The sequence below is a fragment of the Petaurus breviceps genome, unplaced genomic scaffold (assembly GCF_028583685.1).
Source record: "Petaurus breviceps papuanus isolate PSGF00001 unplaced genomic scaffold, PetGlider_PUasm1.0 90808, whole genome shotgun sequence".
NCBI classification, from domain to species: domain Eukaryota; kingdom Metazoa; phylum Chordata; class Mammalia; order Diprotodontia; family Petauridae; genus Petaurus; species Petaurus breviceps.
In genome coordinates, this window is record NW_027187349.1 from 17,571,386 (window position 1) to 17,586,500 (window position 15,115).

General features: G+C 40.3%; 1 protein-coding gene across 1 annotated transcript in view; it reads left to right on the forward strand.

Moving 5' to 3' along the window:
• The first annotated feature begins 5,088 nt into the window (after positions 1-5,088).
• SDHC (succinate dehydrogenase complex subunit C) overlaps positions 5,089-15,115 on the forward strand; it is a 43,269-nt gene continuing 33,242 nt past the window's right edge. The window contains exon 1 of the mRNA XM_069070521.1: positions 5,089-5,177. Within this exon, the coding sequence (XP_068926622.1) occupies positions 5,158-5,177 (20 nt within the window). The 5' untranslated portion in view covers positions 5,089-5,157. The remainder of the gene's footprint in view (positions 5,178-15,115) is intronic.

A 15,115-nucleotide genomic window follows, 5' to 3' on the forward strand; every position in this document is an offset into this window, starting at 1 on the left:
TTCTTATAGTACAATGATATTCCATTGCAATTATATACCACAACTTGTTCAGCCATTCCCCAATTGATGGGCATCCCCACAATGTACTGTTCTTAGCCACCACAAAAAGAGATGCTATAAATATTTTTGTACAAATAGGTTCTTTTCCCTTTTTAAAAAAAAATCCTCTTTGTGATACAGACCTAGCAGTGGTATTGCTCAAATGGTACCCACAGCTTTATAGCCCTTTGGGCATAGTTCCAAATTGCTCTCAAGCATGGTCAGATCAGTTTGCAACTCCATCAGCAGTGCATTAGCGTCCCCGTTTTCCCACATTCTTCCAACATTGATCATTTTTCCATTTTTTTCATATTAACCGATATGATGGATGAGGTGGTACATCAGAGTTGTTTTAATTTGCATTTCTGTAATCAATAGTAATTTAGATCACCAAATATGCTTTTTAAAAAATCAAATTTGAACCAAAGGGCAAATGAGAGATATACAATGGTTAACTGTAGCATATTTTATGACCCATGTGCAGCGTTTTGCTGGTAAATATTTTATAACCAGCTCTCTAGAAAAAAAATATACATACAATATTCTTTTAAATTTAATCTACATTACTAACATTTTTATCCATCACTTTCTTAAGTCTAAACAACAGCATAATCAATCAAGACCTGATTTGTAGTGTCTGCCTTTCTGAGGTATATAAATGCTCACGCTGAAAATTTAATAATCAGTTGGCTCCAGCATACCTCTGCTCATATGCAGAGATTTAAGGTTTGTGATAAAGCAAGTGTATATTTGGAAAAGGATGTGGGCCGGGCATGTGAGAGTAAAGGATTATTAAAAAATTAAAAAGTCCTCTGTAGCACATTGGATAGCGCCTTCGTTGAGGATTTGTGAAAGAACATAGATGGATTGCAATCTCTGAAGGAGTTTGAGGGAGTTCCCACATCAATGAGATTCATTGATATTTTGAACTATAACACTCATATAACAGGGTTCATCATATTTTGTGGAAATTACCTTGCTTATTTTCTTACCTGTCAGCTATTGTGGCATCTTGTGAAATTTTCAGTAATGCAGATCAAAACTATGAGATCATCAGAACCTGAAAGTCTCTCTGACATTTCAGGAAACACAAATGCATCAGATCTTCTTCTTCCCCTTGATACTCTCTTTTCTCTAGGTTTCCAGGACATCATTCTCTCCTCATTTTTATTTTACCTATATGACTGCTTCTTTTTAGTCTCCTTTGTTGGATCTTCATCCAGGTCATACTTGCTAAGGATGAATGTCCCACAAGACTCTGTCCTGGGCCCTCTTCTCTTCTCCATCTGTACAATTTCATTTAGTGATCTCATCAGTTCCCCTAGATTCAATTATCATCTCTATGCTGATGATTTTTCAATCTTATCCATCTCTAACCTTTCTCCTAACCCCCAGTCTCATACCTCCAATTGCCCATTTGACATCTCAAATTGGATGCCCTATGGACATCTTAAACTCAGCATATCCAAAACTGAACTAATTATTTTTCTCCAAGCTCTCCTCCCTTCTAAACTTCCTTATTACTGTTGAGGGCACTACTGTTCTTCCAGTTCACCAGGCTCGCATCTTAGTTATTATCCTTGACTCCTCAATATCTCTCACACTCCCTTATCTAATTGGATACCAAGGCCTGTCAATTTCTCCTTTGCACTATCTCTCCAATACTCCCCCTTTTGTACTTTGACTTCGTCATCACCCTGGTGTAAGGCATCATCACCTCATGCCTGTACTATTGCTATAACCTGCTGGTGGGTTTTACTGTCTCTCCCTACTCCATTCCATCGTCCATTCAGTAAACAAAGTGATTTTCTTAAAGCATAAGTCTGACCATGTCATCTTCCTACTCAGTAAACTCCAGTGACTTTCCATTACCTCCAGGATCAAATACAAAATTCTATAGCATGCAGAACCCTTCATAACCTAGCCCCTCCCCCTTCTATAGTATTCTCACACCTTACATATATTCTTTATATGACCAGAGACATTGGTCTTCTTGATGTTCCTTAAACAAGACATTTCATCTCTTGACAGGGAATTTTCACTGGCCGTTCCCCATGCCTGGAATATCTGTGCTCTACTCTGCCTCAGGGCTTTCCTCATTTCCTTCAAGTTTCAGCTAAAATCCCACCTTCTATAGGAAACTTCCCTATCCCTTTTAATTCAGTGCCTTTCCTCTGTTATTTCCTATTATTCTATAATAACTTATTTATATATAGTTGTTTGCATATTGTCTCCTCCTTTAGATTGTGAACTTTTCTGGGGGCAGGGACTATCTTTTGTCTTTCCTTGTATCCCCAGTATTTAGTACAGTGTCTGGCACCTAGTAGGAGCTTTACAAATACTTATGGACTACCTGGTGAAGTGAGAATGCTCGCAGGAGAACCTGGGCTCCCAATTGCACCACTTACTTTCTTTGTGACCCCAAAAGGATCACTTGCCCTAAGTATCTTAAGTTTTCTCATCTCTAAAATAAGTGTCTAATTCTACCTTTGAAAGTTATTGTGAGGATTCAATACTCTTTCCTGATCAGAAGATTTGTGGATAACTGAGTTCAGTTTTAGGAACCACATTTTAAGGGGGACATTGATAAACTGGAGCAAGTTCAGAAGTGGGTGACCTGGATGGTGAGAGGGATTTGAAACCATGTGATATGAAGAATGCTCACAAGAACAGAGGGTGTTTTTCCTGGTGAATAGAAAACAAGGAGACTTTACAACTGTCTTCATACATTTCATTCAGCTCTAAGAGTTGAGGATTTTATGTGGAATATGATTAGATTTATTTTGTGTAGCTCCAGAGGTCAGAACTGTGACTGAAGGATAGAAGTTACTGAGATGTGGCCTTTAGTTCATCTTCAGGAACTCCTTTTTAATTGTTAGAGCTGTCTAAATATGTGTCAGGGAATTCACATATCATTTCAGTTGAAAAGGCTTAGAGATCAGTCCAATCCTTTCATTTGACTAAAACTGAGGCTCAGAAAGCTCAAGTATTTTGCTTAGGGGGATAGCTGGGACTCAGTCCTGGGAATATTCTTTCTACTATGCCTGCCTGCCTTCCTTCTTTTCTCTCAACCTAAAGCTCAAAAATGTTGGACTTTGGAGGGAAGGGGAGATTCATTACATAATTCCCCTTCTCTCTCCTCCCCAGTTGAGATAATAATTGAGTTAATGATTATCACTTTTTAGTTAATGATTATCACTCTTACGTCTTTCTACCCTTTCCACACAAAATCCACACACCACAGACACCTCCATCATCCCCCAACACAAACCCGTCTTTATCTCAGTTAAAGGTTCCTATGCCTCTAGGGCATCGCCCACACAGTTTAGAAACAAGTCACACAAAAAGGGTTTGGGGCAGTGTGGGGTCCTGATTGAGGAGAAGCCATAATAAGAGGTGAAAAGCCATTAGCTTAAAATCTGTGAAAGGTGGAAGCCTGAACATGGTGACCTGTTAAAAAAATCATAACTTAGGTACTGTGATCCGTACATGACCAGTACATGACCAGTACCCAACCTTGAGGGTCTAAGCATTTACCCAACAGTGCTGAGTTCTGGGTTCAACAATCCTGGATGTCTGGGAACCTGGTTCAATACTAAATATAGACTAAAATATTAGCCAAAACATTAACTAAACAGAAAAACCCAAAATATCCATCAATTTGCAATAAAGTACCCTATGGCTCCTCCTCCTTTTGTCTGATTTGTATAATTACCACGGGGATTTGGGGGGTTTTGGAGGGAATCCACCAAATTGTCCGGCAGCCACCCTGGGTTGCTCCTGTTTGTAAGTATTCATAATCGATCTGTGGCCTCTTTCTTTGATATGAAACTCACTCCATGGTTATGGGGGAGGTACAGGGCAATTCCAGCCAGGGGAATTCTGGACCTTACAGGTAGAATGGTGGTCATGCTGTTCAAGGTACAGCTTAGCAGTGGATGGAAAGAGAAAGATGAAGGGAGAAGAGAGGAGTTATCTTGGGAAGGTATAGTTTGGGAAGCTGGGGTGCTTCCCCCCCTCTAGTTGAGACACGATTTTGCCTGCTTCCCACTATCCCCAATCACCCTACCTCCCACCCCGAATCTCATTCTAAGGCGAGCTAGAGATGGATATCTAATAATCAAGGACCTTCAGTTGGTCCCATTCCTCCATCTTTGACGAAGTAAGTGATGGGTGGGAGGTCCCACCAGGAAAAGCTCAGACCTGGGCCAAGAGGCTGGAAGACCCAAGGCAGGGAGAAGAAAAGGGACCGAGTGAAGTGAGTTTGTGTATAGTGGTAGTGGTAGTGGAGGAAAGGGCTGTGGTGTAAAAATTCGTCTTAATTAACTGTGTTTTCTCCTACTGGTACAATGCTGTGCAGAAAGTAGGAGCTTAACTTACAGCTGATGCACGAAAGACAGAGAATGAACGGAATAAGTGAATGGAGGATTCTGGAAGAGGGACGAGGAGAGGAAAGGAAGACATGAGGTGTCCCGCCCTATAACTGTATGGATGGCACCTCAGCACGTGTCAAAAGTGTTGCGTCCTAAGTGGGTTTGAATCTGGACTGCATCATTTGCTCCCAGTATGACCTTGGGCAAGTCATCTAACGATAATAGCGAGCATTTGGGTAGCGCTTTATAAATGTCACTTTATCCTCACAGCGATGGTGAGAATTTTTTACAGATCTTACATTTTACTGATTAGGAAACTGAGGCAGCCTGGTTCTGACTTGCTGGTGTCTGAGGAAGAATCAGGTCTTCCTGACTTCGGTCCCGCACCCTATCCACTGCACTGGGTCACCGACCCTCTCTGTGGGCCTCAGTTTCCCCATCTGTAAAAAGACCGAGGTTGGAACTTAAAGTCTTCAGGCTGTGCACGTGAGATGCACAATTCGGCGAGGGAGGTAGGAAAGGTCCACGGCCTCTTTTTAATGAGGCGGCAGTGCCAGCTTGACCTCTGGACCTGCTCTAAGGGCGGAGGGAGGACAAGTCAGTGGCCCTGAGTAACAGAAGGAGAAGGCTGAAGAGGTCACAAAAACCCTTTAAGGACACCCGGAGCCCCACGTGACCAGGGAACACCCGGCTCGCGAGCGCGCAGGCGCGTTGGCGTCACTTCCGCCCAGTTGAGCTCCGCAAGATGGCTGCTCTTTTGTTGAGGTGACTTTAGCCTGGGGCCTGGGAGCGGCGGTTCCCGGGGAGGGTGGGGTGTGAGGAGGGGGATCGTCACGACCCGCCGGGCGCCGCTTTGTGAGTGGGCGGGGGAGGGATGCGGGACTGCGGTGGCTGCGTTCTTTTCCGTGGCTGGGTCCTTAGAAAGGGGCGAAAAGGGTCCGGAATGCGCGCCGACTCTCCTCCCGGGAGCGCGCTCCCTCAGGTTCAGAGGTCACGCCCTGTCTCCCGAGCTGTCAGTACCACAGCCCACCCGAAATTTAGCTCCAGTTCTCGGCCAGAGCAGTCTCTTAGTCCCTTTACCGATTAGCCTTGTGTTAGACATAGCTGTGTACAAACAGTGCCCTCCCCGCCTCCCGTGGCAGCGCTGTTTTGTCTATATGTTAGTATCCCCACTATGGACATTTAATAAATACTGAAATCCATGTGAGAGGGGACTAAATAACCGGTAAAAACGTAGTGTGGACAGTATGCACTGAAGCATTGGAGGAACGGAGGGGGTGCAATCGGGGCTGAAGGTCATGCCCTGCTCGGAACGGAGAGGGTGGGACGAGGAGTCCGTGCAGGGGGACGGATGGACGGACCGCGACAGAATGAATAAAAACATACATTTAACTCAGTAAACGTGCATTAAGTGATCGTGAGTTTAATTTTGTACACACTTTGAGAATATCTGGGTATCTAGGTAGAAATAAGTCAACTGACTTCTGGAAAGTTGAGGGGGGAAAACTTTTGTGCACATCTGCACATAGGTGATAATTGAAATGATGACATTTACAAGTTTTGGGAAAATATGGCCTTTAGTGGTAGTGTCAGATTTCTTCAAGTACTTTTTTTTCTTTTTTGGAGGCAGTCAGCAGTCACACAGCTAGTAAGTGTCAGAGGTTAGATTTGACTCCATTCTATCCATTTCACCACCTAGCTGCCTCTCCTTAAAGGCTTGAAACATTTCCCTCCCACCTAGTAGTTCATTCAGTGTAAAAACAATCCTAAGGGTCTTTGATTTTTCCAAAGGAAGAAAAAAATTATCTTTTCCTCCTAAAAAATGACAAAGTCAGGTCTGCCAAAGTTCCCTATTTTGTGTGTGATGGGTGGTTTCAGTGCTTGATTTGAGCTGTGTAGCAGTTATCTGTTGTGCCTTGTTATTACTATGGAATTAGTACTTACTCCCATTATTACTATCACTAGGGAACTTTGACAAAATTAACACGTGGCCTTAATACCTTGGTCAGTAGTTTTATTTGTTGGTTCCACTGGACTCTGGCTTCTAGAACTGGTCACATTGCTTCCAGGCAGTTCAGTTTGGGCATTTCAGTCATAGTATTTAGAAGCTGAAGCACACCTGCAGCATGTCTTCTGGCCTTGTCGTCCACCTTACAGCCATCAAATAAAATTAATTCAGTGCCAATGATTTGTTTTGTTTCATTTGACAATAAGCTTCATGATGGCAGATATTGTGTCAATCTTGTATAAACCCTTTATATATCACCAAGTGCAGGAGTGAGTAAATGCATAAAGGATGGAAATACTCCAAGATTGAAATCTGAAGATACAAAGAGTAACAGCTCAGGTGAAAGAGAGTTGTCAAAAAATACAGATGGAATGTACTGATACTCATGTGGCTTCACTAAAGAAATTAGATGACTAAAAGATAGTAGTGATGGGAGATAATAGAAGGTGAGTACAAAAGTGAGGCAGTGTTCTGTAAGAACTAGGACAAGCAAGCTAAAGCTGAGCATAGGCTGGTCAGATAAAACCAAGAGCAACCAAAAGGATCGATGGTTAGCTTTATTGGGGGAAAGAGCCTTAGGCAAAGGAGAGCACTGTTTGTGGTATATAGGACCATGATAATGGATGACTTAAGAAGGCAGAGCAGTTCAACTCTTAATTTTGCTTCTCTTTTCTGTGCCAAGGTAAACGATCATTTGACTGGAGAGGAGAGCAAAAATGGTCAGTAAGTTATTGAAACCCAAGATAAGGAAGGAAGACAGAGAACATCTAGCTGCCTTTGATGAGTTCAAGTTACCATATTTAGATGAGATACAATTGTTGAGCCATTGTTGGTTATCTTTGAAAGATGGTGACTTGCCCAGGGAGAGATACTGTAGAATTGGAGGCTAAATGCCCCAATTTTCAAAACAGGTCAGAGAATGAACTGTAGGAAGTATTGGATAATGAACATAATTTCATTTCCTAGGAAAATTGTAGAGTATATTTTTATGGGGGTGGTTAGTGAAAGGAAAGGGTCATATCAAAGAATTAACAAGGTTTCTTAACAATTAAGAGATAACTGGTAACTTTGGAGAGAGTTGTTTCAGTTAAATGATAAGGTGAGAGATCAGATTGCAGAAGATTTAGAAGAGAGTGAGAAGAAAGGAAGTGGAGACATTGATTTGTGGATGACTTTTGGTAGAGAAAAGATAAAGAGATACAGGATGATAGCTTGAGGGGATGGTAGAGTTGTTTGTTTTTTTTAAAGGAAGAGGGAAATGCAGATATATTTGAAGGCTATAGGGATTAAAAAAAACAGGTCATGCCAGTAAAAACTTGTTAAAAAAAAAACAGGTCATGCAATACTAACCTAATTTCCTTTTTTAACAGGGTTACTAGTAAGCAGATCTGGGGATTGGCATAGATCTAGTTTACCTAGATTTTAGTAAAGCTTTTGACAAAGTCATGCTATTCTTGAGGAAAAGATGGAGGGATGTGGGCTAGATGATAATATGGTTAGATGGATTTGGAACTGATCAAAAAGTTGTACCCAAAGAATAGTTATTATTGGTTTAGTACTGTTTTTATTTTTAAATTGTTAAGTTAAATAACAAGTAAAACAAGCATTTCCATATATAGAGCAGATTTTAAAAAGAGAACTATACATGAAACTGTAAACCTTTATTACATAAAGCTTTCATTTCTTTTTAAGTATATAGTAAATCAAGCATCTAATATACAAAGATGCCTTACTATGATTCTGTTCTCTTCTGTTCATTTTAAAATGTTTAAGTGACCTTTTCTTTTTTTTTTCTCCTTGACAATCCTACAACTGGATCTCTCTACTGCCTTCCCAACAAGTAAAATTTATTAAAAAAAAAAGAAAGGGAAAACAAAATCACAGTAACAAATAAGCATAGTCAAGAGAAATGAATTCTCACATTGACTGTGTCCAAAAAAAGTGTGTCTCAATCTTCACTTTGAGTCCATCATTTCTCTGTCAGGAGTTTGATTGCATGCTTACTCATTAGTCTTCTGGAATCATGACGTGTCATTTTATTGATCAGAATTCTTTGTTCTTTCAGTTTTTTTTAAACAATATAATTATAAAAGTTGGTTCTTTGGGTTTTGCTCTTTTCACTGTGCATCTGTTTGTGTCTTCTCAGGTTTCTCTTAAATCTTTCCTCTCATCATTTCTTATGGTACAATAATATTACATTATATTCATATGTTATAATTTGTTCAATCATTCTAATAGATGACTACTCCCTTAGTGTCCAGTTCTTCGCTGTAACAAAAAGAGCTACTTCAAATACTTGTGCTCATGAGTCCTTTTCTTCTTTTTTTGTCCTTTCTGGGATATAAGCCTAGTTAATGATACTCTGAGTCAAAGGGTATGCACTGTTGTGTTACTTTTTGGACCACAGTTCCAGATTACTTTCCAGAACAGTGCAAGCTATGTTTATGCAGTTGATTTTTTTAAAACATAAGTAAAGGGACCTTACTTTTAATCTCCCAATAAATTTCATCTTCTTAGATTTCTTCCACCATGCCAGCCTCTCTAGATCTTTTCTGGCTACTTTTGGATACAGCAAGTGTATTCTCCCTTGGTTGGTATCTTTTACAACCTTGGTAAACAATACTTTTATGTCTTCAAGAAAAGCATTAATAAACATGTTGAATAGGAAAGGGCCAAAGACAGAAGTGTGCAGCATGGCATTAGACATCTCCATCCAGGTTGACATAGATCCATTATAATCAGCAATGCAATATTCGCAATGCCTACAGCAATTGTAAATATGCTGATGTGGTTATTAATCACAAAATATATCAGGCTTTCTATATGGGGGATAAAGAGAGAACATTTATTAAAATACCAAAACACTGAGTCCCAAAACCAGAAAGTCAAAGCCATCAGAGTAGTTATGAAATTGGCACAGGTAGATAAAGTAGAAAGCACCCACATTCTCAAGCCTTTAAAACAGAACAGGCTACCTCAGGCAAAGGTCTTCCTCTCCCCACTCACAGCAACTACTCAGTGTCCAGGAAGCGTGCTCCTAGCAGCTCTGGCCCCTGGCAGTCCTCAGCAGGAGTCCTTAGCAGAAATTCTGGCTGGCTCAAAAAGGGGTTCGTGCTTCCACCTCCACCTCGCACTACCACTGCTGCTGCTGCTGTCGCCACTGCAGGAACTCTAGCTTGGCTTCCGCTTCCTCTTGCCCCACCCCTTCCTGCTACATCAGCAAGTCCAATGGGGCATGGAAGATCTTTAAATCCCATAACCCTTACATTCGGCCCCAAGATCTTTCATGTCCCTTACTTGCCAAAAATACATTAGGAATAACTGGTGTCAACAAAATTTCACAATATAACAAGGATAGTACACAATAAACACAGAAAACCATATTTTAGGGTGGGGCTTGAGCACAAGCTCCCCATCATTCCCCCCACCCTGAACAAATAGGGTCTCAAAATCTTGTGGTAAGGGGTGAAGGTCTCTTCTTCCATGACTACTTGCTGCTGAAATCGGATATAGAGCTGTCCCTGCCCCATGGGGTCCCATTTGAGAGGTCAGTTCTTAATATGCTTGATGCCAGGTCCAAGGGTGACACATCACAGTTGCAGACAGGGGGTGACATCCAGCTTAAGCTATCAGGCATCTAGAGGTGGAGGGTACCAAGCCTGCGGAAACAAATCTAGCAAACAAGGTGAACAGACAGAAAGTCAAGAAGAAGCAAAGAGACAATAACCAGACTATTGTAGCCTCACTCACGGTAGAATAAATGAGTTGAGGGTACAATTTTGTAATCATCTTCTCCAGAATAAACAATAGTTACAGTGTTATCCCTCCCATGTGCTATAATCTCTGCAGCCTTTGGAACATCATCTGGCTTCCGTTTTACCCATACTTTAGCTCCTGATTTTATTCTATCAGTAGAACCAAATCCTTCAGTTCCTTTGACAGTTATTTTGGAAGGAGGGTCAGTTTTTACAAGTGGTATTGTTTTACAAGGAATGATAATCACTTGAACTATCCTATCATTTTTATGAATCTGTATGGGCCCTTCACCTAAATTATGGAATGTTACAACAATTTCTCCTTGATAATTAGAATCTATTACTCCAGCCAATACATGTATTCCTTGAGCTGCTAATCCTGATTTGGGTAAAATCTGTCCAAAGTGATTTTTAGGGATTCTTATGCATATCCCAGTGGAGATTTTTCTTATTTCTTTTCTATCCAACCAAAAGTCCTCTAAACAATATGAATCATATCCCACCGAACCAGGTATTCCTGGGTACGGTGTTGGGACATCTGGCCTCAAGGTCCAATACTCAATATTTGGGATCTTGTGTGTTTGTTGTTTTCTAATTTGTAGATTTGGGGTCATCATTCTGGCTAGAGGTGTACTTCCTCCCAGTGGTCTATTATTCAAATTATGTAAAGCCATGAACAAATTATCCTTCCAATGTTGATATGAATTATTGGAACTTAACTTCCTCAACTGTTCTTTCAGTAATCCATTCATTCTTTCAGTTAACCCAGATGCTTCTGGATAATATGGAATATGATATATCCATTCTATATTGTTTAGCATACAATACTTCTTCATTTCATTGCCTTTGAAATGTGACCCATTGTCACTTTGAATCTGCATTGGGGTTACATAATATAGACTTATGAGATCTAGAGTTTTACAAGTGTTTTTCTGGGTTGCATTCTTATAAGGACAAGCCACTAGAACACCTGAATAGGTGTCAACACAAGTACATGGATCTTTAAATTCAATTACTATTACATCCATTTAGTTCTTCTCTTGCCAAACTTTGGCTGAATCACTGTCACCATTAACTTCCTCTGCTCCAATCCATGAGCTACTCAAAGAAGCTGGAGAAAGTTTTTGCAACCAGATTAACTGGATACATTACATTGGTTGGTTGTTGTCCTTCTTGAAGAGGACCAAATGACATGCTGTGCTAGAGTCAAGTTTCAGTGTGTCCAACTATGGCTGATCAGACCAATATGAGCTCAGAGTGCTCTACCACAGATCGGGCACAAATAGTTCATGTGAACATTTGGAGTGGATACTCTAAATGTGTTCATCCTGCGTTTCCTTTGAGCTGTTTCAATTCCACTTTGCTCATAAAGCACAACACCTTCTCTGATGTGGGCACACCATGCTGAGAGGTCCTGTGTCAGTGTCTCCCATGTCTCACGATCAATTCCAAAGTTCTTAAGAGAGACCTTGAGAGTGTCCTTGTATTGCTTTTTCTGATCACCATGTAAACGCTTGCCCTGTGTGAGTTCTCCACAAAATAGTCTTTTTGGCAAGGGTGTATTTTGCATTAGAACAGTGGCCAGCCCATCATAGTTGTGCTCTGTGAAGCAGAGTTTGAATGCTTGGCAGTTTAGTTGAGTAAGGACCTCAGTGTCTGATACCTTATTCTGCCAAGTGATCTTCAGAATCTTCCTAATACAGTTCAAATGGAAGCAATTCCATTTCCTGGCACTGGTATACTGTCCACGTTTCACAAGCATACAACAACAAGGTCAGAACAGCGGCTCTGTAGACCTTCAATTTAGTAGGCAGTCTAATACCTCTTCTCTCCCATACTTTCCTTCAGAGCCTCTGAGTCGTTCAAACACTGAGCTGGCTCTGGCAATGTGATTGTCAACCTCATTATCAATGTGTACATCCCTGGAATGTACACTACCAAAGTAAGTGAACTTATCCACAGCATTCAAAACTTCTCCATTTGCTGTAACTAATGGTTCCATGTATGGACATATCCCTAACTGGATCTTAACCGCAACGAGTCAGTTATTCCTTTTATTTCTTCCAAGTTGATGCCCTGTCTTGCTGTCCACAGAAGGTTTTCCAAATCTTCTCATCCCTCCAGCCCCACTTTTCTTCCAATTGTTCCCCCTACCAATCTGAGGACTTTTAACTCTTACTTAACTGAAAAAATTGAGACTGTTTGATGTGAGCTCTTTCTTCTTCCATTCTCTTCATCTCTTGATGATTATTGATATTATCTCCCATTCTTCCTTTCCACCTGTTTCTGAAAAACAGATTCTTGCCAAGACCAGTTGCTCTATATGCTCTACATGTGCACTTGATCCTTTATCCTCCTGTCTTCTTCCCTACATTGCATGTTCAATTTTCTCCCCACACCCTTGGATCTTCAGCCTCTCGATATCAGCTAGTTGTCTTCAGACATGTTTTTCCCACCCTTACAAAAGTTTTCTCCATCCTTACACAAACTTCATCAAACATTACACTTTTCAAGTTACCTTCCTATATCTCTTCTCTTTTTCCCAACCAAACTCCTTAAAAAAGTTGTCTCTACTCACTGCTTCCACTTTCTTTCCTCATTCCTCAGACCTTTGCAATCTGAGGTTATTAATGATCTCTTATTGACAAATCTGATGGTCTTTTCTCAGTCCTAATCTTTCCCAGTCTGTATGCTATATTTGACTCTGTTGACTGACCTCTCCTCCTGGATACTTTCTCTCCTGGCTGGGTTTTTATGACATTCTCTTAATTGGTCTCCTACATGAATGAACTTGCATTCTCACTTTCCTTTGCTGCTTATCATTCACATCATATCCCCTAATAGTGAGGTGTTCATCAAAGTTCTTTCTTGGATGTATACTCTTCTGTTCTCTCTCTCTTGGTAACCTCATTAGCTCTCACAGATTTAGCTATGATCTCTTTGCAGATGACTCCCAACCCTATATATGTAGTCCCAGTCTCCCTCCTGGCTCTCAATGCCAGATCACCAGTTGCCTATTGGATATTTCAGAGTGGACAATCCATTTAAAATTTTTCATATTTTCCCCTAAAACCCTCCCTTCTTTTAAGTTTCCCTGCTTTTATCAAAGGAATCACCATTCTTCTGTGTCAGGCTTGTAATCTCAGCATTAGCCTTGACTCCTGACTCTTCTAGCCTCATATATCTAGTCAGTTGCCAAATCTTGACCTCTTCTACTTTCACATCTCCTTTTGCATCTGATTTGTTTTATCTACTAACACAGCTACCACTTTGTTCAGGCTCTCATCACCTCTTGCAACATCCTCCATTTGCTCTCCCTGCCTCAAGTCTTGCCCTCCTCTAGTCCATTCTATGCACTGCTCCCAAAGTACCTCATTACAAGTGTAACCATTGTGACTCAGCCAACTCAAATGGCTTCCTATTGCCTCTAGGATAAAATATAAAGTCCTCTGGGTAGCTTTTAAAGCTGTGAACAACCTGGTCACAGCTTACTTTTCTGGGCTCGTTGGTGATTGTTTCCTGTACTCTACTCAGTGATGAAATCAAATTGCTCACCTCTTTCTTTTCCTTATTGATAACACTCCCTTTCCTGACTCCATGCCTTTGTATCTGCTCTCCTCCATGCCTGCAATGTATTCTCTCTTTAGTACACTCTCATAGAATTCTCTTCCTTTATGGTGCAGCTCAGGTACCACCTTCTATATGAAAGCTTTGTTGATCCTCTCCTCCTCCAAACTACTAGTACCCTTTCTCCCAAACTACCTTGTATTTAACTACATTTTATGTATGTATTTTTTTTCTTGAATGCTTTCTTTTTTTAAAAATTAATTAATTTATTTTTAGTTTTCAGCATTCACTTTTACAAGATTTTGAGTTCTCAAATTTCACCCCTCCCTTCATTCTCCTAAGATGGCATACAGTCTGATAGAGGTTATGCATCTGTGATTGTATCAAACATATTTCCACGTTAGTCATGTTGTGAAAGAAGAATCAGAACAAAAGGGAAAAACCATAAGAAAGAAAAAAAACAAAAAGAGAAATAGACAATAGTATCCTTCAATTCAGACTCCATAGTTTCTTTCTCTGGATATGGATAGCATTTTCCATCATGAGTCTTTTGGAATTGTCTCAGATCATTGCATTGCTCAGAAGAGCTAAATCTAACAAAATTGGTCATCACACAGTGTTGCTGTTACCATGTACAGTGTTCTCCTGGTTCTGCTCACTTCACTCAATCTGTTCATACAAGTCTTTCCAGGTTTTTTTGAAGTCTGCCTGCTTACCATTTCTTATGGAACAATAGTATTCCATTATATATCATTTACCACAGCTTGTTCAGCCATTCCCCAACTGGTTGGCATCCTCTCAATTTCTAATTCTTTGCCAGCACAAAAAGAGCTGCTATATATATTTTTATATATATGGGTCTTTTCCACTTTTTTATGATCTCTTTAGGATACAGACCTAGTAGTGGTATTGCTGGATCAAAGGGTATATACATAGTTTTATAACCCTTTGGGCATAGTTCCAAATTGTTCTCCAGAATGGTTGGATCAGTTCACAACTCCACCAACAATGCATTAGTTATGTATGTATTTATTAATTTCATATTATGTGACACATGGTTTTATATGTACTTATATGTACCTTTAGAATATAAGCTTGTGGGAAGTAAGGATTATTTCATTCTTTGTTTTTGTATCTTCAGCACCTAGCATAGTACATGCCAGACCCTTGATAAATATTTATTGATTGATTGCTTGAATAATCAGTAGTTGAAGGTTAAAGTTGCTCAACCAGTAAGTAATCCTTCTAGTCATGCTATCATGCAGCCTACAGTTCCTCATTTCAACCAGAAGATATCATGAGTTAAATATAGACAGGGATTTATACTTGTATTTCATGTGAAAATTCGTGGTTGTGGGGTTTGTGTGACCAGT